Raw genomic sequence first — 22,932 nt, 5'->3', positions numbered from 1 at the left:
ACATAATAATAATTAATAATATGATTATTAATATGCTCCTTTTTTCCCAAGTCTTCTCCAAATTCATAACTAATACGCGTAATCGCAACTTTTAGGCACTTTTTGCATCACGGACCAACTCATTTTTCTTTATTTAATTTGTTTAATTAGTTTCAAAGAAGCTTCTGTCGTTGAATTCATAGTTTATTATGTCCAAAGAAATTGATTTTAGTGGTCTAAATTAGTTGACGAAATTGAGGCTCCATAATTTTAAAGATTATGTGTGTTGTTCCAATTATTTTTGTAAGGTACTGATATTTGATAGGAACGATTGTACTTGAGTTATTTCAATTAATAATAGTTCATCACTGCAAATAAATAAAAAAACAAAATTGATTTGAGTGAGATTGTGAATGTCTGTAGAAAATATGAAAAGAAAATTGCAAGACACAAAATTTGTGTGGTTCGAACAATTCTCTTACGTCCACTAAGGATCAATTTCTAATAAAATCATTTTCAGTGAAATTTGAATAAATTATCGATCACTCACAAACTATTTATACATACTGGGGTAACTAGCTAGATCATAGTTACTGGGTTTGGATGCGATGTTAGGTTAGTTCCATATTCCAATATTAAGGACCGAGTGGGTTGATCATCTCAGAAGTCGAGAGTGTTTGTATGTCTATGTGTGTATATATATGACGAGAATAAAATCTAAAATAAACCATAAAATTGTAAATAGTAAATGAATTATTATTATGATCAGTCTAATTCAAGTTGTAAAGTTGAGACCTCAACTGCTTGAGATTTAAACTCATCAGACGTGTGTGTATGTATTTCTTCTTTAATATATGCATACAGTAGTGATTAATGTTGATATTGATATTGATTCGTATAGTAATTAATATTAGCTTATTGGTATATTTAATCTTTAAATAAAAAATAAACTAAATTTCTTAGTTTGTTCTAAATATTGGAAATGAAATGAAACATGTGAGTTGCAAGTTGCACCACATAATCATGTCACAAGGGATTTTATGTAGGATGTTGTACAACTAGCTCGGCAATAATTGCGCAATATTACACTTTCCCTTCTATAAAATAGGAGTTCAATAAATTTAATTTTTTATTTTATTGAATTTTTAAATAATTCAAATATTAGAAAATTTGCATTACAGAATTTTTAGAATGGTTTCAAAATTTTAAAAAACTCGACTTATTTAGTCTCATATCCAAATTTTCATAAAAAAAAATGGCAAGAACCCGTGCAATGCACGTGTCCGTTAGCTTGGCTATCAAATAAATGATGAACAACCGCACTGTACATGTCCTTGTTGTTTATTTTTTTACAGAAACTTTAACATAGGGTTAAATGTGTCGAGTTTTCTCAATTTGAAGATTATTTTGAAAATTCCGTAGGGTATAGGACTAGATGTATCTAATTTTCTTTAAATTTTGAAATTATTTAAAAAAATTAAATTAGAAAAATAAAAGTATTAGACCCTTTATCATATGAGACTAAAAATATAATTTCACCCAATAACGACCAATAATGAAGGTCTGGTAATATTATTATTATATACATAGAAAAAAATATTAATTGATATGAACTATGTTACGTGAATCCCAAGATTTTTTATTCTGTTAATTAATATAATATAATATTTACACTATTTAATATTTTTACATTCAGCATCAACTCATCATATAATTAAAGAAAAAAAAATTAAAATAGGCAAGACGGGATTTGCTGTAGTTGCGTGCTTAACAATCCACTAACAATCAAGTGAACTTGTGATATATTTACTTAATTATTTATTTTTTTTATTTTATTTATATAACAATTGATATAATTAAGTGGCGAGGTTGAAATATTACAAGACTATATCTTTACATAAGTCAGAATTATAATCCTTACAATTATATAAAAATGTGAATATTATCTATATATGTTTAATTAATTAATATCATATAGATATATATACATAGTACGTACGTAGTTGATTGTCGGGGAGAGTTGTTAATTAATAGGTGATGGGTGATTAATTATTAATTAAATATTGACTAATCTTTTTTATTATATATACATACATATATATAATAATGCATATCATGTGTTTGATATTTTTACTCAAGAAAAGAAGGGCACGTAGGATTCAACACTGCTCTTTGTCTCTTTCTTTTGCTTTGGGCTTAAGCAAACCCAGTCAATCTCTTATATTTAATTCCCTAACAAATCTGTTTTCTTTATTTTACGGTCTTTTTAGTATTGAGCTTCAAATACTTCTAGAAGCAAAGTCATCGAATGTAGGAATTCATTTCCATAATTTTATATATTGTTTCGGGTAAAATATTTTTTTGATCTCATAAAATAAGAGTAGAATTTTTTTTGGTACCACAACTATACCAGATGATGCTTTTAGTCCCATAAAACTCAAAATCACGTCTTTTTATTTCCAAAAAATGTGATTTTGAGCCTTTTTAATCCAAAACTTACAACATATTTTTAGTCCCAAATAACGTCTATTTAGCTCCCAAAACCACAATGCACGTAACCTTTTGTGACTAACTTTTTTTTTTTTTATTTAATTTTTTTTTTATATACTCGTGGAGACGGTGGGGTGGGATAACCAATAATGTAAATGAATGTACGATGAGTAGGGGAATTAAGGTGGTACAAGTTAGCTGCAGTTTGGAATTGGTTATGTAAGTCGTTGTCCACTTGGAAAGCACTGGTCCTGGTACATGAATGAGTTCAGCTTAATGAATCCAAACTTTTGTTAATGCGTCAATATCAGTAGCTATATTGGTGGGCCAAACAACCCTTTATCATTAACCTCATAATCATATATTAATATTTCATTAACCACTTCTTCTTCTTTTTTTTTTTCCTCCTTAAAAGAGTTAACTATATATAATTATATAATTTATTGTGTTTCTTATAGAATATTATCTTTTTACATAATTTGATATGTTCAAGTTTTAAAATATAAATTATTTAATAAAATAAATGAGCAAGAAAATATATATTATTAAAATAGATTTATATACGTAAAGGGTCTACAATTAATCATTATTAACCCCTTATGTGCATATTAATTAATCAAATGAAGACAATTTTGTACTCATTCATTATACTTTAAATTAATCCTCTCCTATTTCTAATAGGTTTAAATGCATTTTTATTCAGTAATTTAAATTATTTGGCCTTTTTGTCATTCAACTTTCTAGTGTATTATTTCGGTCCTACATCTTTTAAATTTTAAGATTTTAGTTCTTTTTTTTTTTTTTTGGTCGGAGTTCACCATTCTCACTAAAAAATACACGTGCATCTCACTTCTTAGCATTTTATCCTTTTATTGTTTAAGATAGCATTTTGGTCATTTATCGTTTAAATTTTTGATATTTTAATTTTTTTTTTTGGCAGGAGTTCACCGTTCATACCGATGTAAGTGAACTCCAACAAAAAAAAAGATTGAAATTATCGATAAAATTAAAAGATGCAGGACTAAAATACTATTAGGTATGGTTATATATACTAGGAAAAAACAGATGCTGCTGGACCTCATTAAAATTCTTGTATTCTTTATTCTTGTAAGTTCAGCGTTCATTTGCAATAAATACTACTTAAAAAAATAATAGGATAAAAACACTAAATAACATAATTAAATTACGAGAGCAAATACATTTAATCCAATTCCAATACGTCATATTCTCGCTACTAGCTATATAGTAGGAGCTAGCTAGGTGCCAGAAGCCGAAAAGTATTATTAATGAGTTAATCATAGAGTAAGTATAATTAATTAAAGTGAGATTTCAGAAAGAAAATACCTAGAAAAGATAATAATATAACTATGAAAAAAGTATTATTTTAGTCTGCTAAGTATGTCTCATTTTAATTTTAGTCCGATAACCATGTCCATTTTTATTTAGATACAATAACTTATGAAATTGCTTACTTTTAATCTTCTGGCAGATTTTTGGACAATTTTACCCCTATGAGTGTATATGGACTAAAACTGCATTTCAAAAGTTGCGGTAAAATTGTCCGAAAATCTGCCAGAAGACTAAAAGTAAGCAATTTTGTAAGTTACTGGACCTAAACAAAAATGGACATAGTTATCGGACTAAAATTAAAATTAGACATAATTAACGGATTAAAATAATACTTTTTCCTATAATTATCCTATATATTATATAAACATATGTATGTTTATTTAAAAAATGTGAGTTATTTAATGAAAATAAGGGAGTTATGTTAATTGAAATATTAAGTTTTTAATACTCGTATATATATATATGATGTTGAGTATGTTATTATGAGTAAATGGAGACAGTGATATTCCAACAATATATTATAAAGTGTCAAGACTCTCTTCCGTTTCCGTAATAAGGTGTATTTTCCGTAAAATTACATCAACATCGTGAGTTTTAAAGTGAATAATATTTCACATCAAATTATCAGATCGCGATGGACAAGTGTATGCTGCATTATCCATATCCAATTTATCAAAGTATATAAAACTTACCAAGTATTTGGACTAGGTTTTTACGATCATGCACAAAAAAGTAGATTTTCAAGGAGTAATCCCAGCTCGATTCGTGAAATTGAGGTTCTATGATTATATGGTCATGTATTTGAATTTCATCAATGTACGGGATATTATTATATTTTTAATAGAAGTTGTCGTTCTATTTCAATAATTATTGTTGATTAAATATAGTTATTTGATATTAAGTATTAATATATAATTGATATAGTAGTCGGTAGTTGCCAGATATAAATGATACGGATAGTTACACTCCCTTTTCCTGAGATTTGGTGTAATTACACGTAAATCTTTTGGAGTTTGGGAAATTACAAATAGCACCCCTAAGGCTTGTTTTTGTCTAGCAAATAAATTCCACGTTAGTCAAAATTCACCAAATTTGTTGATATTAATAAAAAAAAAAATCTATAGTTACCCTTGATTGACTTATTGCATGTCAAATAAATCTTTTTAAGATCAAATTACCCTCATATATATCAGCAAATTCAATGAATTTTGACCAACGGATGGATTTATTTGTTAGAGAAAAGCAAACTTCAGGAGTGCTATATACAATTATTTTCCAAACCGTAAAGGGGTTTACGTGTAATTACACCAAATCTTAGATGAGGGGAGTATAATTATCCCTAAATGATATTGATAATTGTAATCAAATTACTCAAAATAATAATTCAAGGGATAAAAAAGAAATTAAATATTCATAATAGGTGATGTTGGATTTGGATGGAGGAAAAACCAAGGCTAAGGGCAGGAGACAGGATTTGAAAACAACCTAATAAAAGAAAGGGAGACGCTCCAAAAAGCAAAATGAAATCGAAAAGTTTGGTGAGCGTGAGAGGTTGATTTTATGTATAGGTGAAGCAGCAGCCAGCATTAATGCCATCAACTTAGCTAAGCTGCTTTGGTATTTATTCCAATTATATTATTAATTGAACTTTAATTAACTTTTTTTTAAGGGGAATTAATTCGCGTGGAATGCATGTTTAAATTTACCCCCCCTTATTTCTCTCTCTCCCTCTCTCTCTCCACTCTTTGATTTGCTTAAATTTCAGCTTCTATGCTCCTTACTATTTAAAGGTTGACTGCTAATTTTTTAACTTATCTCTCTCTCTCTCTCTGTGCATTGACACGACAAAGGTATTTAGAGAGAAAGAAGAAACCCAGCAAATCAAGTGAAAAGTAGCTCAGCCCGGAGACCACTAGGATTAATTCTTTTTCCCTCTCCAAAACCCTAGCTTTCTCTCTCCGCGTTTTATTCTATCATGATGATAGATTGAGTTTGTGGGGTGTGTGTGGTAATTGTGGTTGCCGGAGGATATGGATGGCAAGAGGAAGGCGGATCCGGAGTTCATCGCCGATTCGAGCTGGGAACTTGGGGGTGAGGACGTGGAGAACTTGAATCATGGGTATTTGTTCGGGAGTGATTATAAGGAGAGCAGCATACTCAGCGAGTTTGGATGGAATATTCCCACCGAATCCAGCGGCGTGTGTGGATGCGACGGCGGTTTTGTGGATTTGGACCCGATCGAGTCTGGTTTGCCGGTAAGCAGCGCCGACGGTTGCGTTTTGGCGGGTACGACTGCTCCCCGGGGCGATGATACGAGTAGGAGTTTGGAGCCGATGGTGGCGGTGGAGGAGAACGCTACTTTTGCTTCGGCTCTGGCGTCGAACCCGTCGATGTCGTCAAGCTCGTCCGAGGATCCGGCGGAGAAGTCGACGGCCTCCGGTGGCTCTTCCGCGGCTGCCGCGGCCAATTCCGGTGGCTCTCCCGCGGCTGCCGCGGCCAATCCGCCGGCGGACGCAGCGTGAGTATAGTGTCGTAGTGTAAAATGCATGCATTTTGTCGCTAATTCCAGGGTTTTTGATCGGTAGCGGAGGGGCAAACTCTGAATAAAAGAACTCATTAATTAACTCCTTTTGGCAGAAGCTATAACAGAACTGCAAAAGTAAACGCAGAAAAGCGCTCCTGCCGTGTCCGTACAGTTTTTGCAGTCTATAGTGTGGTTAGAAGCATCAAATTGTGCACGCAAGTTGGGGGCCGGGAAATTAGGTATTTGCGGAATTAAAGGCCATTTCAGGGGCTTTTATGGGTATTTAGGAAAAGCAAATATTCACGGGCTGGAGCACCGCCGCTATTTCGGCGGCAATGGCGTGCTTGCACAGCCTTTTGTTTTCTACTTTCAACTTTCACTAAAATTCTTCCAAAATACCGATACTTTTTCTCCCAAGTTATTACTAAATTTCCTCACAGAATTTCTTTTGCTTACAACATGAAGATGACGATATAGGCATCTCGTTCCAGACAAAAAGGTTCATCTTATTATATAATTCTTTTTATTTCACACAAGAAAAAGCTGAAAAATCTCATAACTATACACTCTGCATTGCATTTTATTTACTATAGATTTTTAGCTTGTACATTCTGTTCATGCATTTCCCAATCTTAATTGGTACAAATATTACGTTTAATATACATATATATATATATATGTAATCTCTTTTTCACCTCAGTTTGATGAAAGAGATACATAGAAACTTCTTTGAAGTCTTTGGCGACAAGTCATGGTTTTCGTCTTGTTTTCCAGTTGCATTATTCCTTATTTTTTATTTGTCAATATATGGATAAGATGGATACGTCAAAAATCTTATGGCACTATCCTTCTCCTTTTCTTCTTCTTTTTTTGGTTGTGTTTTTGCAAGTATATACAGAAAGCTTTTGATGTACCCATTAATTTTGGAAAATTCGCTAAAACTTACAAATGTCATATTAGGGTTTCCTTTTGTAACATGTGTGCGTTCAATTTTTGTTCCCAAAGTAAAGAGCCGTATAGATAATCCAGAACTTAATTATATGTATTAATAGTGCTTCTTAATAACATTTAGTTTTCCTTTATCCGTGTTTCTGTTGTGTTTGTAAGTACGTAGCCATTTTCATATTTCATGTTTCTTGGAGAGTCCAATTATTTGTTCTAATATTGCATATATCTCCTCATTTAGTTTTGCTAATTTTCTTTGGTGATGGTATATTAGCATTCAATTTTGTGTGACTTTAGTGAGAAGTTTCCTCACTCCAAATGAAATTACTAGTTTCAATTTTTTTTGGATACTTTTCACTATTCTTTTTCCTTCCTAAAATCCGAGGTACGTGTGAACATAGTTAGCATTAAAGTCATGAGCATACATGTCATCTTTATACTTCGTAATTCAGAAGATCAAATACATAATGAAGGTTGAAATATCTTGCAGGAGCAAAGCTAAAAAGAAAGGGCAAAAGCGTATTCGACAGCCACGATTTGCATTTGTGACTAAAAGTGAAATTGATCATCTTGAGGACGGTTATCGGTGGCGAAAATATGGCCAGAAAGCTGTTAAAAATAGTCCTTTTCCAAGGTATGTATTATGCATTCTTCACCTTACATATATATGCTATGATCAAACAAAAGTGAGGTTTAGTTTGATGAGAAATATAATTATTTAGTCATAATCAATTCCTTACATGTGCTAAGGCATATTTCTAATGGTAGGAATACTAGCTAGAGAAGCAGCATCTATGGTGCAGCTAATGACGCGTGTCTATGGATTTGGATATGCTCATACTTTTCGTTAGGTTCCTGTACTAAGTACTGGTCTTTTTCATAATCAGGATGCACTCAGTGTTTTGTGTGGTTATGTGCTTTCCATCTTAAAAAGTACAAAAGAGAAGAACCCAATAATGTGCTCTATCATAATGGGAAAACACTGCAATTGACTTGATTTAGGCTGAAATCTTTCTGAAAAATGGAAATCAATTTGTAGAATAAATTTCTGATAACAAAAACATGAATCTTGAGTGAAGCTCTATCCTTACTGTATTAAGGTACTTATGATTAACTTATATAAGTGAAACATTAGTGATGCTCATCAGTATTACCTTTTTATAATTTTGATTAGCTGATTCAATCCTCTTTCCTTGCAGGAGCTATTACCGCTGCACAAACAGTAAATGCATGGTCAAAAAGAGAGTCGAAAGATCCTCTGAGGATCCCTCAGTTGTGATCACTACGTACGAAGGACAGCATAGCCACCACTCAGTTGGATTTCCCAGAAGTGGACTTGTTTCTCAGGAAGCTGCATTTGCAAGCCCCATGGCCCCTTCCAACTCACAGTTCTATTATCCAAGGCTTCAGACGTATCCTCATGAAAACTCTCTTTCTATATCACAGTTGCCACCTAGCATTCAAGGCAAAGGTGGAGAATCAGGCCATAAAGGGCAAGAGGCGAGTTTGCAGCCTTCTGTTGGTGAAGGACTCCTTGGGGATATTGTGCCTCCTGGAATGCGAAATGGATAGCATGAGGTACTTCTTGCTTCTGTATTAAACAATATTAATTGGTTTATTAGATTGAGTTTGTTACCTTTTCTCTAAGTACAACTTTTTTTGTTAAAAAATGTGTTCGATTCCACCATCTCATAAATGTGTCCTTGCAGTCTGGATAGAGGGGGTTTATATAGTCTCCTAATATGTAAAAAGGATTGATTTCCTTACCTCAGGTCATATTGATAGAAACTTCCTAGCTAAACGAAAACGATCTCCTACAAGCTTAATATAATGATCTCTTTCAAAGCAATTGAGAATATGGGATCTGCGAAATCAGCATATTGAGAAAATATATTTGATCAAGAAAGAAATGTTTTTGGAAGAGGAATTTTCGTTGGTAAGTTTAATCGACTGGAACAGAATGATCCTTTTTCCCAGTGTGAAAGTGACGGAATATTAACACTTTCTTGAGACACACCCGGGCTAAAGAAAGTAATTGGCTTACCTTTGACTTGTGCTCCTTCCCTTTGAACTAGACAAGGGCACCGATCTACATGGTGTTTAAAAGTCTGAGATTTCTCAGGGAAGGGGATCAATTATTAGAGTATTACAAGTTGCCGAGAGTTCAGTGGGACCATTAATGAACTTGATCTTATTAATTCAGTTTAGTTATATATAGCTGACCTACTTAATAGTTCAGACTTCAGACGTGACGTTCACTGTTTGCTAGATTTCTCAAAAGGTGCTTTATTAAGCAATCAAGTAGACTTGGTTAATCTTATAATTTGTTGCAAGATGAACTAGCTATCACTATATATTAGTAATTCCCAATATACTTAATTAGTTGATCAATTTATATATAGCATTATTATGGATCAAATGTATACTTTGATTGACTGGTTTAAAACACTCAGCAGGTCTTATCCAAGAATGATGATGGTTACAGTGTTTGTGGCTGAATTTTGTTTACAGTTTGTATTCAGGCAGAACAGAATATATTAGAGATGATAGAGTATGGGCTACTGACAACTATATATTCGTGCTCCACATTGGTGAAATTTTGTTATTCACCTTTTCCAAAATGCAAGTTCTACTTTTGGGGGAAGTGCTAACTTGCTGCCCCCATTTAAGTGCAAAGTACTATATAGATGTAGACGTGCAATTGTCGTCCACAAAAGTTTTTTCTGTACAATATCATAAAGCTCATTAAAATGACATACTTTTTCCTAAACTCGTTCCCACCACAGCTTTTAATTTATTTATTGTTTGAGAGGAAGCTTTATTACATCTTGTAATGAGCATTATTTGTGGTTAGATGAATCAATAATTGATGATTCGAGATCAGTACTAGCTATCTAGCTATATATAATCTGATTACAAGATATGGTGGTCCTAATTATTAATGTCTACATTCAGAGACGAATCAAACTCACTGCGGTGACAATTAATAACATAGAGTATTACATATAAGATAACATATATAGAAGAATAGCATAATGATAAAAACTGCTGGCACCTCATCTATATCGATCAGATGCCGCATGCCGGCCTAAGTTTAAATGTCTTGTCTGAGCCTGTACATTTGCTGTGTTTGCTTTTCTGCAATATCATTATCATCTTGTTCAAAACATACAACCTAATCATTGTTATGAGTTCTTTTTGTATCAGCATACATAATCAAATGACGTCTACACGATCTTTTTTTTTTTTTTTTTATTGTAATTCATTGATATTGTAAATCATGTTGCATTTTATATATATACGTGTGTACGTCATATATGTGAAAATATTTTCTTAAATATCCAGATATTACATATTTCATACACTTCACACTTTACTTATGTAATTGAAGTTTATACAAAATACAATTTTAATCTACAATGGATGAATCGGGTTAATGCATCGTATCTAAGCTCTTTACTAGATCATCCAGAGATTATATTGCATGATATGGGGGCAGTACTGTTTTATGGTTATAACCTTAAATTGAAACATAAGTAAAATTTAACACTATATATATATATATATGTTTGTTTTACAGGCAGCAGTGCAGGAGGTGGGTGAATGGTGATGTAGTAAGCAACAATTAATTCATTCCCATTGATCAGGATTGATTTACTCTTCACAAATTGAAGTTCAATGCACATATAAATATTGTTGCCATTGCAGTTCATCCTTATTTACCATGGTATAAGTATTGATTGACCTAATTCCAGTTTTTAAGGGCTGGGGCTGTAAATTCTATATATATATCCATGCATAGAAAAATGTGTAATATTTTTCTGATGATTTATTGCTTTGAGGTAAATGTTAGTTACTGTTGAGATCTATATATTTAATTTGGTGGGAAATGGGACATGTTACTTTTTTGGCGTTTTTGTTTCTTGGGCATAACAATTTCTTTTGGAATGAATGTAAATATTTATTTGTGATATTGTAAATTAATAAATTATTTTTTATAAAAAAATAATAATTTATATCACTATATTAATTAAAATGGAGCGATAGGAAGATAAATTATTTCATCTTTAAAAATACAGGAGAATTTGTTGTATTTTAAAAATATAAAATGGTAAATTACTAAAAAAAATTATAAAAGAATAATTTACTAATATATAAACATGGGAATTGGTTGCATTTTTTCAATTCTTTAAAACACATATAGGTTTGAGTAAAATTCTACTAGTTATAGTTGGGCTATAGTAAGTGCATGTTTTCACTTTTGACATTGCGTGGAAATCAATGTTGCTTCTGTCGGCCGACAACATTACTTACTTTTAACCTTTTTCCCTTGGCTTTCGCAGTCAAAAGCTAATTTTCAACTTCATTAAATGAATGACCAACATATAATACCTACCCACCCACGCCCACTGTTTGAATCTCATTAATTGCGCCCCCCATTTTCTGTTTTATTTTTTTGTAACTGGACAAAATTAAAAGTTAACAATATAGGACTATCTTGTTTTAATGTTAGCATCCTCGCTATAATATGCATTTAATTTTGAAAAATAGATACATAGAGTTTCTCCTATTAAAATCTAATTATACCTCGCAAAACCCACTTTTGGATATTGATTCAAATTTTGCTTCATCATCAAACCTAATCAATTCATTTACTTCACTTTACAAGAGGGACTAAGGTATAAGATGAATACTTTTTCTTTTTTTTTTAAAAAAAAAACTACCAACTCAAATATAAACTAAAAATTTTAATTATTTCAAACTGGATGAATAAAATAGTTTTTGAAGGATGTATTGAATTGTTGACAAAGTAATTATCGCTGCGGGCGTTTGGTCTAGTGGTATGATTCTCGCTTTGGGTGCGAGAGGTCCCGAGTTCGATTCTCGGAACGCCCCTATTTTCAATTTCAGTTTTTCACATCCTCCAAATCCAACAAGCACTGTTCAAAATTTTAGAAACTGACCGGACTCCCACTTTGAGTAATTGGGCCCACAAAACCAACAAGTAGCTGGTGGGCCACATAACGGCCCAACGCAAGTAATTTTTTGCTGAAGAAACGTGCAATGTATGTCACTCTTACAATACAACACCTGTCCCTCTTACCCGTTTCCTCCTCAAAATAGTTTTCACTATTTTATTATTGCCATTCCCACACAACAACAACAGATCAACAGAATGGGCTTTCAGGAAACGCCCAAACATATTTCAAAATTCATATCTTCAACAAAAACAAAAAAACCCAAGTTGTCCAAAGAAAATGCAAAATTATTGCAAATGCTGTTTCATTTTTTGAAAAGATAAATTAAAAAATCTTGAAGCAGTAGCACTAAGACTTGTATGTAGATGGGACACTTTTTTGGGCTTTTAAAGGTTTGTTTAAGTGTACCTTTGCTTTTTATATCAATCACACTATTAAATAGAATTCAAAGTCAAGTAATTAAGTCTTTATTGATTTCATTTATTGATTTCATTAAAAAACTAAAGAACCAAACATAGAACAACCCACTCAAGAGTAATGGGATGATAAACGAGTCGGGTTCGAGTCAAGAACAAGTCAATTTTTTTTATTTTATTTTTTTTAAAATGCTTTCAAGAAATGACAAATTTAGCCCATTTTTTTTAGATTTAAATGGAACGAACGGTTTCTAGCACACACGAGTTTTGATCAGTTGCAAGTGGTACTCAAAATTTGTCGAAACGAGGAAATATCATCGACGAAGATGTGTCTAGTGGATAATATCAAGAACTTACTGAGCAAACTGTTCTGTCATTTTACTCCTAAACATTTGTCTTCTCTATATCTAGAGTTTGCTTGGCATACTTCACTGTATCTATCAGGCTCACCTTACAGCAGTGGAGTTAAAGGCAAGAAGACAGACTATGATGCAAGAAAAGGATAAAAAGTTGTGGGGTTTCAAATGAGCATGTGCATTGACAGTCTCTTGTGCTCTCAAGTCAAAAAAGAGGGGCTTCAAGTACTCAAATGGATCTCAAGGTTGGTTGAGTTGTGATAGTGATGATATCATGTTTCTTGAAATTCATCATTTCTGTCCGATTTGCAAAAGTTCACAAAAGATTAACTTGTCCCATGTTAGTAGCTTTTAGTTCAGTGCAAGGAACCATATATAAAAAGACAATGACTGCTGATAAGAAATGGCTGTTCTGTGAGAGCAACTCTACTTTCTTAGGAAGTACTAAGTTCTATTGATTGATGATTGAGACAAGATAAATACGACCGCCCGGCTGAATAACGACAGAGTGTGGCTTAAGGAACCAATGAAGGTGTGATCGAGGGAAAAGATTTGACAATATTAAAACTATGTAGTAAGCTGAATGTTTAGAACATTAGCCCTCTTCTTGAAATGCCCGATGGTAGTACATCTCTTCATGTTTCTGGGATTGAGAAAACCTCTAAAGACAATAGCTGAAGCAACATCAATGTATTATTCGGCCAACACTAATTAGTCTGAACTTATGAAAGAGGGAAGCACAACTGACTTCACCATCTTCAAATTGAATAACTAGAAGAAATGAAATGCTAACAGTATTCTTGGATACTACTCTGCGATCAGAGAACTAACATGCCAACAAAACTTCATTCTAGATATAATGTTGATGCTTCTAAATGAATGAAAGATAAATTTGAAGTAGTCTGCAAAAATTGCAGCATATTCAGGGAACATGCAGAAAGGGGTCGCAACGAGAGAGGATAACGAGTGCTGCTCACAGTCGTCATGGAGCAGTACGACTACTGCAGTTCCAATCCATCATCGAACAAGCAACATGAGGTTTGCTGTCCACCAGTTTTGCTATACACTAGCATCTTTGGGAATTAGCAGGACCACCTTTACACTTAAGTATCAGCCAAGAAGCCTTTCATGAAGTGTTTTTGTCTCAAGTCTACCAGGGAGAAAATCGTTCACGCCCGTCATCCTCATCTTCCTCGGGTGCAGGAAGATTAAGATCAAGCATATCAGGCTTTACCACTGGACTTCTATGGTTATTTTCTTCATGCCCACCAATGAAATGTGACCTCTTGTGGCCACCTAAGGCCTGGCCATTCTTGAAAACCCTGTTGCAGAATGGGCAAACATGCCCTTTGTTCTTCTTAGCTTTGATTTTCTTCTCCACATAGTGAGATGAGTTCTTAGCACTTGATCTTCTGTTGCTAGCAGACTCGACAAGCTTGCCAGTTGTTACGAATTCAGTAGAGTCATCTAGGCTGTTCTCACCACTTTCGTATCTCGATTCATAGAAAGCATTGTTTCGTTTGTGGCACGGTCTGTGTCCTCCAAGAGCCTGATAAGACTTGAAGGCCTTTTTGCAGTTGAAGCATTCATATTTACTTTTCTTCTGAGAAATGTTGCACGCCTCAGCATTAGGAGGTTCGTTTCTTGTTATCCTGCCATATTCATTGCATAATTCTGGATTTTCAGAAATATACCTTCTCCTTCTTGATTCAATCCTAGCAGAGTTTGAAGCCGTATTGTAGTCATTTTCCTTCACCAATTCTCTTTTTAGCTCTGCTCGATAACTCTTGCTTCTGTTCAAACTATGTCCAAATTCAGCACCATACTCCTCATAACTTCCATTCATAAGGGACTTACTGTATTCACCAAAAGCACCATTCCTTCGAAATCCATCAACAGATACATCAGACTCGGCCTTGGCACATTCATCCAAGAAATACCCAGAATCAGAGTTATCCGCTTGAGCAACTTCCAACACACTATCTTTTAACTTCATCATATCACCAATTTTCTTCATCTGGGGAATCTCATCTACCTCTTTGGGTGCTTCCCTTCTTTTAGTTCTCATGTCAATGGAAGAAGATTTAGTCTCTAAAATGACTGAATTATTATCAGAAGACTCCACAACTGAATTCACACCACCCTTGTTCCCAGAGTCCCTTGACAACAACATCAAACACATAGCTACTTCCTCTTGCTCTTCTCCATCAATCTCAGAAACAGATGAAGAACCATTATTAGCTAAAGAAAAAGAAGGTGACTTGACAACTATTTTCTTGTACCTCTTATTACTCTTTGAGGATCTGGTTCTCAGAATCCGGTCCTCGGCTTCGGTATCCGAATGACTATCCATCACCAGCTTCTGATTCTCACTGGTCCAAGAATGATCATCTTTCAAACCCCTATCCCTCTCAGAGTGACAAGCCATATGCCCACACAATGCTTTCAGAGATTGAAATGCTTTACCACATTGCTTGCAGACTCTCTCTTGGGACAAAGGGAAGCTAGAATCCACAGCCCTCCAAGATTTCCTAGGATTCTCTCTGAGGCCATAACTAGACTGCCCATTTCCAAATTCAGCAATTTTTGACTCATTCATCACACTCTGCTGCCCAGCAACACCCAAAGATGAAACCCTTTTCATGTTGGCCTCAACTTTTTCCTCAGATTCAGCAGAATTTGCTAGTACATGAGACCTCATGTGACCTCCTAAAGACTTCCCACATGGGTACTTCTTGTTGCACAACTTGCAAACAAACCTCAATTCTTGATCCTCCTCCATCCTAATTCAAGACCCAACAACTGAAGCAAGAAAAACCCAACACTAGAATCAAGATCAGCAAAAACAACTAACTCAACTTAAATTGCGCTAGAATGCAGCATTTCTCGATCTACCACCGCCCAAACAGTTCAAGAAACATAGGAACACGGCCCAGATCAGAGAACCAACATCGAAGTAGAAAAATGAAGTTGAAAAGGCTCAAATCTGGGACATGGGTTTGGGCACAGATCACACAAGTGATAGGACCAGGATCATCAAACTGGTCAGATGTGACAGTTCTTGGGAAGTAAACAATCAGACCCACAACAAAGAGAACACTCTTGAATCCCAAATCGATGTAATCTCGCAGAATAGAGAAAAAAAGGCATATAAATGACAACCCTCCTACCCTATATTAATGTCCCAAGATTTTGAAGGATTAAATGTGGAAAAAATCAAACTTTTGAACAGATGGGTCGCTAATGATGGCCTTGAACTAGCCACAGCCTATCAAGATAAAGAAATAAAACAGAAGCCAAAGACTCTTTCTTCCCAATATTTCTCTCCATCATATACATACAACACCTCTCTCTTTCTCTCTCTACATCTATATATCTTTTCTTGTTTGTGTGTGTGTGTGTGTGTTATAGTAGGAGGAGAATTCCATGCATGGAAGCAAAAATATGAGAAAGAGAAATAGAGAGAGAAATGAAATGAGCGTCAGCACGTGTACTTACTAGAGCAGAGTTCGTTCCCACTCAAATCAAACGGCCCAGATCTCTTGAATTCCTATTTTTTATTATTAATAATTAATAATAAAAATAATTCACACTGCTCATCATCTGAGTCTGACCCAGACACAATCCAAAAGGGCATATCGTAATTTTCATTTCTTGATTTACAAAACTATAAAGTAGTCATCTTTTTTATTCTTAAAAACTGCTCTGAAATTCCCAAAGCTTTTAAGGACTTTATGTCTCGTCTTCGTCTTGTCTTCTGCTCAAATGTCACACCATATGAAAGCTCCGAAATCCCGAACCCCTCAGCCGTTATTACCCTCTCAAATTCCCCCTTTTGCCCCTAGGAAACCACACATCCCTCTCACATGTTTTGCTTCATCTATATATTCCGGATCGCTTATAATTACATCATAATTTTAATTATTAATAAGTAAATATATTTATAATTAATCAATAATTATTATTAAATTACATTAACACCGTTATATTAATTAATGTACTATAAGATCATCCATGAGTTACAATTTCATCAATTAAGATTAGATCTCATCAATTTACAAGACTTTGCTTATTGGCCCTCGTGAAAATCTTAATCAGCATAATTAGGCCCTGTTGTCAAAAAAGAAAAATAAAAGAATTATTTTGAACTCGAATTAGAAAAATTTTGTCCAAATCAGATTCGAGTTTGTGAGTTAAATATAAGAAATAAAATTTAGAAGAGATGTTTGGAAGGAAGCAAGCATGCATTGTGTTGAAGAATGTAGCTTTTTGGTAAAGTTGATTAAGCTTTACAATCTTTGAGTATCTTTCATTATCAATTTTAGATGATGTTCAATTTTGTATTTCACTCTGTTATTAGCTACATTTTTGGGATTTGGAGAGGGACATTTCACTAAATTAGACTCATAATTTAAGTTTATCTCATGCAAATAACTCCAAAAATCTATGCCATTTTTTTCCAATTTGCTATAGGCCTATTTTTAGGTCGTAGACGTAACCAAGGCCTTTTCAGTGTGGTTCTTACCACTTCTTGTCTTGCAGGTCATGTATTGGAGACTCAAAATCAACCTAAATTTATCTACCTCATACGGTCTACACATCTGACTGAAACAAATGTTTATATTTAAAATTTATTTTTTTCAACACGAATGTAAAATAATTAAATTAAACCTGTAAAATTATAGATATCTTTCATATTGATTCTACTTCAACTTCAAAGCAACCCAATGTTCTCAACTTCTCAGCTACCACCAGAAATTAAAGAAAAGAAATGGCAGTAATAAAGAAAGGCTGAAAAAACCAATGTATGTATAATGATTTATTCTTACAGAATGTATTTCTACCAACATATGTATAAGATATTAGGGGTTGTTTGGTTTGAGGAGGGTACGTGTCCCAAGTGTGTGAAGCTTCTTAGTTGAGGGGGTTAGTTATGTAATAGGCCAACAGCCCAACCCAAACACATTAACTTTTCTTAATTTTAAGTAATTATGGTGGGCAATCTGAACTGATTTCTGCATTTATTGTCAATCCCAAGGATTTCGGACAGACGGGTCGCAATCAGATTGTGTCAAGTGCAACAAACAAGTTCTCACTTAGAGGCCTTCATGTTTATTTAAGTTAAAAATAGTTGTAAGGTTTTTTCTTTGTCAATGTTTGTAGTTTACTTTCATTTTTCATCTTTCTTTTTTTTTTTTCCAAACGTTTTTAACTTACGTTATTATACTAAAGTTTGTGCAAATGATCGTCTCAACTATCGGTAAGAATATAGTGTACCCTGTAATTAAAATATATATATATATATATATATATATGCAGTGTACTCAATACTATTTATATCTTTTTTTTAAATAATCAATCTAGAATGTAGTGATATTTTAGAATACTAGTGTCAAATGGCCATTTATCAGATATCATATCAATCACGACACGTTCTTAATATTATGTCGGACACGTCAAATAACATGTTTATATTTAAGCAAATTTTGACACAATTAAGAACGTATTTTGTATTTTTTAATGTCATGTCAGACACATTCACGTAGCATATCAAATATAATTTCAAATTCAAATAATTTTTTTTTAATATGTAGAGAAAATCAACAAAAAATATTAAAATTGTGTTCATGTCCATATATCATAGAAATCGAATTCGCTTCCATTTTAGCTCATCCCAATAGAAAGTGGACGATATTAATATAGCTCTATATGTGTCCATTTATAATTGAGGTGCAGGCTATAAAGATGAGTTCACGCGAACCCATCCTATAACTGTACCGCTGCTTCTCCGCTGAAGCAACACTTTCGATGTTGTTAGTTGGACCCTTAATTTTGCTTGATCTTTTATTTGAACTGACTTAAATCTTTGATTGATCAATCCTAACCGCATTTGTATTCTGAAGCAGGACAAAAAGGGGCTTGACCCACTTCTAAATCGGATCCACCATCCTGCCCGACCCTTGTAGGTACACTACTATCCATCACCTATAGCAGAAAAGGTCCTACCAAACAGTTATTACTAGCTGGCCAAGAATCAGAATGAGCTCATTGCGACCAAATAGCTTAACAAGAATCGAAATTCCAAACTGTCTGGACCATCATCTATTTGAGGAAATCCTTTTCCAGCTTCACAACAGCTACAAGAATTAGTTGATGCTAGAACGACAGCTTTTTCCCGCACAACAGTTTGTTGTTCTTGTTGATGAGGTCTTATTCAAGAGGTAAAATTGAAATTATCTCTGTAATCATGATAGTGCTTTTGTTTGTTTGTTTCTTTTAATGGGTTTTTATTTAACACTATTGATGTATTCTGTCATCTTTTGGCCTAATGAAGTGTATATGTATGAATTTGATTGGATCTTCCGAGTTTTCAGTTTCACAAAAGCCAACGCATATGTTGCCACCCAAATTTTCATCATTTTCTGAAAGGTTTTAGATAAAAAGTTGTCTGTCCTTTGAAGGTTCTGTTTGTATTTAATTTAGGTGATGACTTCAAAGTGATTTGGCGTGTCCTTTGGAGAGTGGATATTCTCTTTACCTACCTAATACCATGGGGAAAGAGGGAAAGACCATAACTGATCTTTCATTATTACTACATAATCGAGTGCAACATCCCATAATAATAAGCCCACAAATAAATTTTAGGATGGCCAAGCTAACAGCTTTTGTACTTGATGAAGCTCACGTCAATAAATTCTGTAAACTGAGATAGCAACTAGAGAGGGGCAAGACAGACTCTTTCGTTGCTAGACTTATTCCAATTGAGCATTAACATCTAGACACAAGTGCAATTTTACAATGTCTGAACAAGGTTGCGCCATTTCACCTCGATAGAGCATGATGAATACACCCAAAATCATCATTCAACCATCTAAAATCGAGGAACTGACATTGGCTACTGTTGGACTGAAATGTTAGTCCGATGCAATCAAGAATATCGACTCAACTTGTGGAAGAACAAAATTTCTTATGTATAAATAGATCGCTTCAATCAGCCACATATCAGGAAAAGGTTTTAATTTTTTGCTTTTCCTTCCCCTCCCCCCACCCACCCCTCCTACTATGTCTACTTTTACACAGTAATATGAAGTTAAGAATCAAAACTGTGGTCACCATACAACTTATTGGTCTCTTGACTGGACATTTTCTCTGTTCTATCATCAATGTCGACACCATCTTGCTTTTCAAAAATGCTGCCAGCAGCGTTGTCATGGTTTCGCTTGCTGCCCTCATCGTGGCTGACATGTTCGGGCTCAGACCAGAAGTCATCCACCCAGCTAGTGTCCAAATCCTGATCACCAAAAGACTCAACTGTGGAGTCTTCCTCTTCTTGTCCAACTGCATAGCACTCCCCATTGGGGCCTTGCTGATCATCATCATTATCAGTATCCGGATCCAATGAATAAGATCCATTCTGATACAAGTCTCCATGGGCACCTTTCTGGTCTTCATCGTCGTCGCTATCTATGTCCAGTGAGTAAGATCTGTTTTGAACAGCCCGCCTATGGAGCATAAAGACATTGAAATAGTAACTTACAAGTTCCCTCTTAGTTCGAGCTGGGAATGCGACTCTGAGGTGCTTCCAAAATTTTCTACCATGTGACACAGGATTAGAGAAAACAACCTCGTGAAAGACTTGTTCTTCCTCAGGGGTCCATTTGCATGCCACCTCATCACCCATATTAGAGAATCCCAACTCCTCAAAATTCTCATCCCCAATGGTCTCCCGTAATTTTTCTCTTGCTTCCGTTACATGTTGCTGCACACATCTCATGGAGCCCACATCGAGGCAGTCACAATCTGTTCTGCCACGTCCAACTCTGAATTCACCAATGGTTGAATCATTTGCGTCAGGCATTGAAATGATACAAGTCCCCATTAGTTCTTCCTCTCTGTTGTTGTCCCTACTAGCATTTGGATCCCACAGTGGGACTCCAGCTTGATGATCTGGTCCAATAGGAACTTCCTTCCTAGGAGAAGAATTCAGCAAAGATATGTATGGATCCTCAAACTGCTGCGGGAGTCGCCTTGGTAAGCCGAAATCAGTAAATGCTGGAAAATTAGACCAGACAGAGGTGTCCCCATTCACAACATCTTCTTCTCTACTGCTGCTGGTGACCAAAGATAAGGGTGCACTTGGCTCAAACTCTTTGCCCGCTAGAGATGCACTATATAAGTCACCATTTTCTAGCCGCCCATCGAACTGTGACTTACAAAAAATGCTCTTTGTTCTACCTAAAATATCATATGAAATCAATCAGGGATCAATGGCTACTGACTCGACATTATGCCAGATATAACCAGATAACAGATGTGTAATTTGCGTTATCACATGGTTCACCAAGAAGTCTTCATACAGAGGCAAAAACTTTTTTTAGAATATAAAGCATAAATAAAAAAAATATGTATTTATGCAGCTTATATTTTCTCTTCCAGTATGAATCTTAAGGAGAATGGTGTCAAATAGCAAACTTTTACCCGGAGAATCAACTGTTAAAGTAGTTAAGTGAGATTCCTCTGTATTCAACGTCAGTTTTTTGTTATAATCAAGCTGCTTAGGTTGCTTGAAAGAAGGCTCTGGAAAATCTTCTTCTTCTAAAGGACGTTTCATTCCCATCATCTGTATGGAAGAACAAAAGGAGGGACATATTGAATAAGATCGTCCCGGGGAAGGAAATTATAACCAGCAGGGAATGGATTATATAGGCAAAGCAAATGGTAATTTAATACATGAAAATCTCTCCAGAAAAGCTACAGGTGTCAAGAACCAATCCATTGCTAAAAGCAGAGGATTCAAGCTAACATGAGACAGACATGCACACAAAAATAATCTTGCAATAAAGAAGCAGATAATAAACTAACAATGACTAGTATAATTATGATCTTGTCGCACATGCATACAACAGAGTGTCATAAACAAGATACTGCCTACATCATTCCAGGAAAGTAGGAACTAGAATAAATATCTGACTTGTCAGGACATGGAAAACAAATAGACAACCTATAAAAACAACATACAACCATAAATCATCAACAAATGAGGCAATGTAAAAACCAACATGATTAAAGCAAAATAGCGGCAAGAAACATTAAATCACATTGTCATGATTCCGTAATGGTCGAAGCAAAGCGCGATCAATCAAAACAATGGATAACCAACCAAATCCAGGCAGATGATAACTGAACCCTCAAATATGCTTTCTTAATGATGAACGTAATTATTTCTTCACGTGCTATATCAAGTTTATAACTATTTTTTTCAGTGCCCCAGTAAGACAAGAGTAATCTACCACGTGGAATGGCATTTAAGTTTTTTTCCTGAGGACAACAATTAGTAATAGTGAACAACCACATGCAGCAAAATAACAAACAGTAAGATTAAGCAAAAACTTGGAAAAGATTAGAAAATAGTCATTAATTTTTTCTTCAATTATTCCACTCCATGCAGAACAACAAGAATAGTCCACAAGTAATTACGTAGAAGCCATACTACTTATTTTACTAAACTAACTACCTCAGTATATACAATAAAGAAAATTTTCAAGACCCAAACCACCTGAACATGCCCTCCCAAAGAATTATCGCCTATAGAAAACAGAGGTAAAGAAACCAAATTGATAGAAAAACCCTAACCCTGGATTCACAAAATCCACATAAAGAAAGCCACAAAAATGATACTAAAATTCAATTTAGAGAGAGACGTACCAAAACCCCAAGTCAATTTACGGGGATCCAAGGAGCCTTAAGATTCTTCAACCACGAATATGCAAACCCTAGATATCAAAAGATTTCCGAACAAAATTACAGTTTCAAATTCTATTGGCAGAGGGTAAACGAATTATAAACACCGTAGATAGCGAAAACAAAATTTTAAAATAAATAAGATGAATAAA

General features: G+C 34.3%; 3 protein-coding genes and 1 non-coding gene across 7 annotated transcripts in view; 2 read left to right on the top strand and 2 right to left on the bottom strand.

The window, feature by feature from the left end:
- Positions 5,554-11,201, top strand: LOC105156503 (probable WRKY transcription factor 57). 4 transcript variants are annotated; one of them, XM_020691997.1, is made up of 6 exons: positions 5,554-6,267; positions 6,301-6,337; positions 6,457-6,582; positions 7,779-7,922; positions 8,488-8,866; positions 9,745-10,504. In XM_020691997.1, the coding sequence occupies exons 1-5, from the start codon at positions 5,850-5,852 to the stop codon at positions 8,858-8,860; spliced, it is 1,098 nt and encodes a 365-aa protein (XP_020547656.1). In that variant the 5' UTR covers positions 5,554-5,849; the 3' UTR covers positions 8,861-8,866; positions 9,745-10,504. The 4 variants fall into 4 exon arrangements, with proteins under 4 accessions (XP_020547656.1, XP_020547657.1, XP_020547655.1 ...); XM_020691998.1 differs by having other exon boundaries at positions 9,742-10,504; XM_020691996.1 differs by lacking the exon at positions 9,745-10,504 and adding an exon at positions 10,869-11,201 and having other exon boundaries at positions 5,557-6,267.
- Positions 12,113-12,184, top strand: TRNAP-UGG. Its single transcript has one exon. It is a non-coding gene; the product is annotated as a tRNA-Pro (tRNA).
- Positions 13,715-16,520, bottom strand: LOC105156502 (zinc finger protein 91-like). The gene has a single exon (XM_011072651.2). The coding sequence runs from the start codon at positions 15,819-15,821 to the stop codon at positions 14,190-14,192; it is 1,632 nt and encodes a 543-aa protein (XP_011070953.1). The 5' UTR covers positions 15,822-16,520; the 3' UTR covers positions 13,715-14,189.
- LOC105156500 overlaps positions 20,122-22,932 on the bottom strand; it is a gene marked incomplete in the record, with an annotated part of 3,062 nt that continues 251 nt past the window's right edge. Inside the window, 3 exon segments of the mRNA XM_011072650.2 lie at positions 20,122-21,274; positions 21,518-21,659; positions 22,745-22,932. Coding sequence (XP_011070952.1) covers positions 20,130-21,274; positions 21,518-21,659 — 1,287 coding nt within the window.

This window comes from Sesamum indicum, linkage group LG2 (genome assembly GCF_000512975.1).
Source record: "Sesamum indicum cultivar Zhongzhi No. 13 linkage group LG2, S_indicum_v1.0, whole genome shotgun sequence".
Lineage (NCBI taxonomy): Eukaryota > Viridiplantae > Streptophyta > Magnoliopsida > Lamiales > Pedaliaceae > Sesamum > Sesamum indicum.
This window is presented reverse-complemented; position numbering and strand designations above follow the sequence as displayed.

Excerpts from the sequence above, each read along its gene's own strand:
- LOC105156503 (XM_020691996.1), top strand. The coding sequence starts at position 5,850 with ATGGATGGCAAGAGGAAGGCGGATCCGGAGTTCATCGCCGATTCGAGC. Across the intron at positions 6,338-6,456 it reads AATCCGCCGGCGGACGCAGC|AAGCTATAACAGAACTGCAA; the intron begins GTGAGTATAGTG and ends TCCTTTTGGCAG. Across the intron at positions 6,583-7,778 it reads GTTGGGGGCCGGGAAATTAG|GAGCAAAGCTAAAAAGAAAG; the intron begins GTATTTGCGGAA and ends AATATCTTGCAG.
- LOC105156502 (XM_011072651.2), bottom strand. The coding sequence starts at position 15,821 with ATGGAGGAGGATCAAGAATTGAGGTTTGTTTGCAAGTTGTGCAACAAG.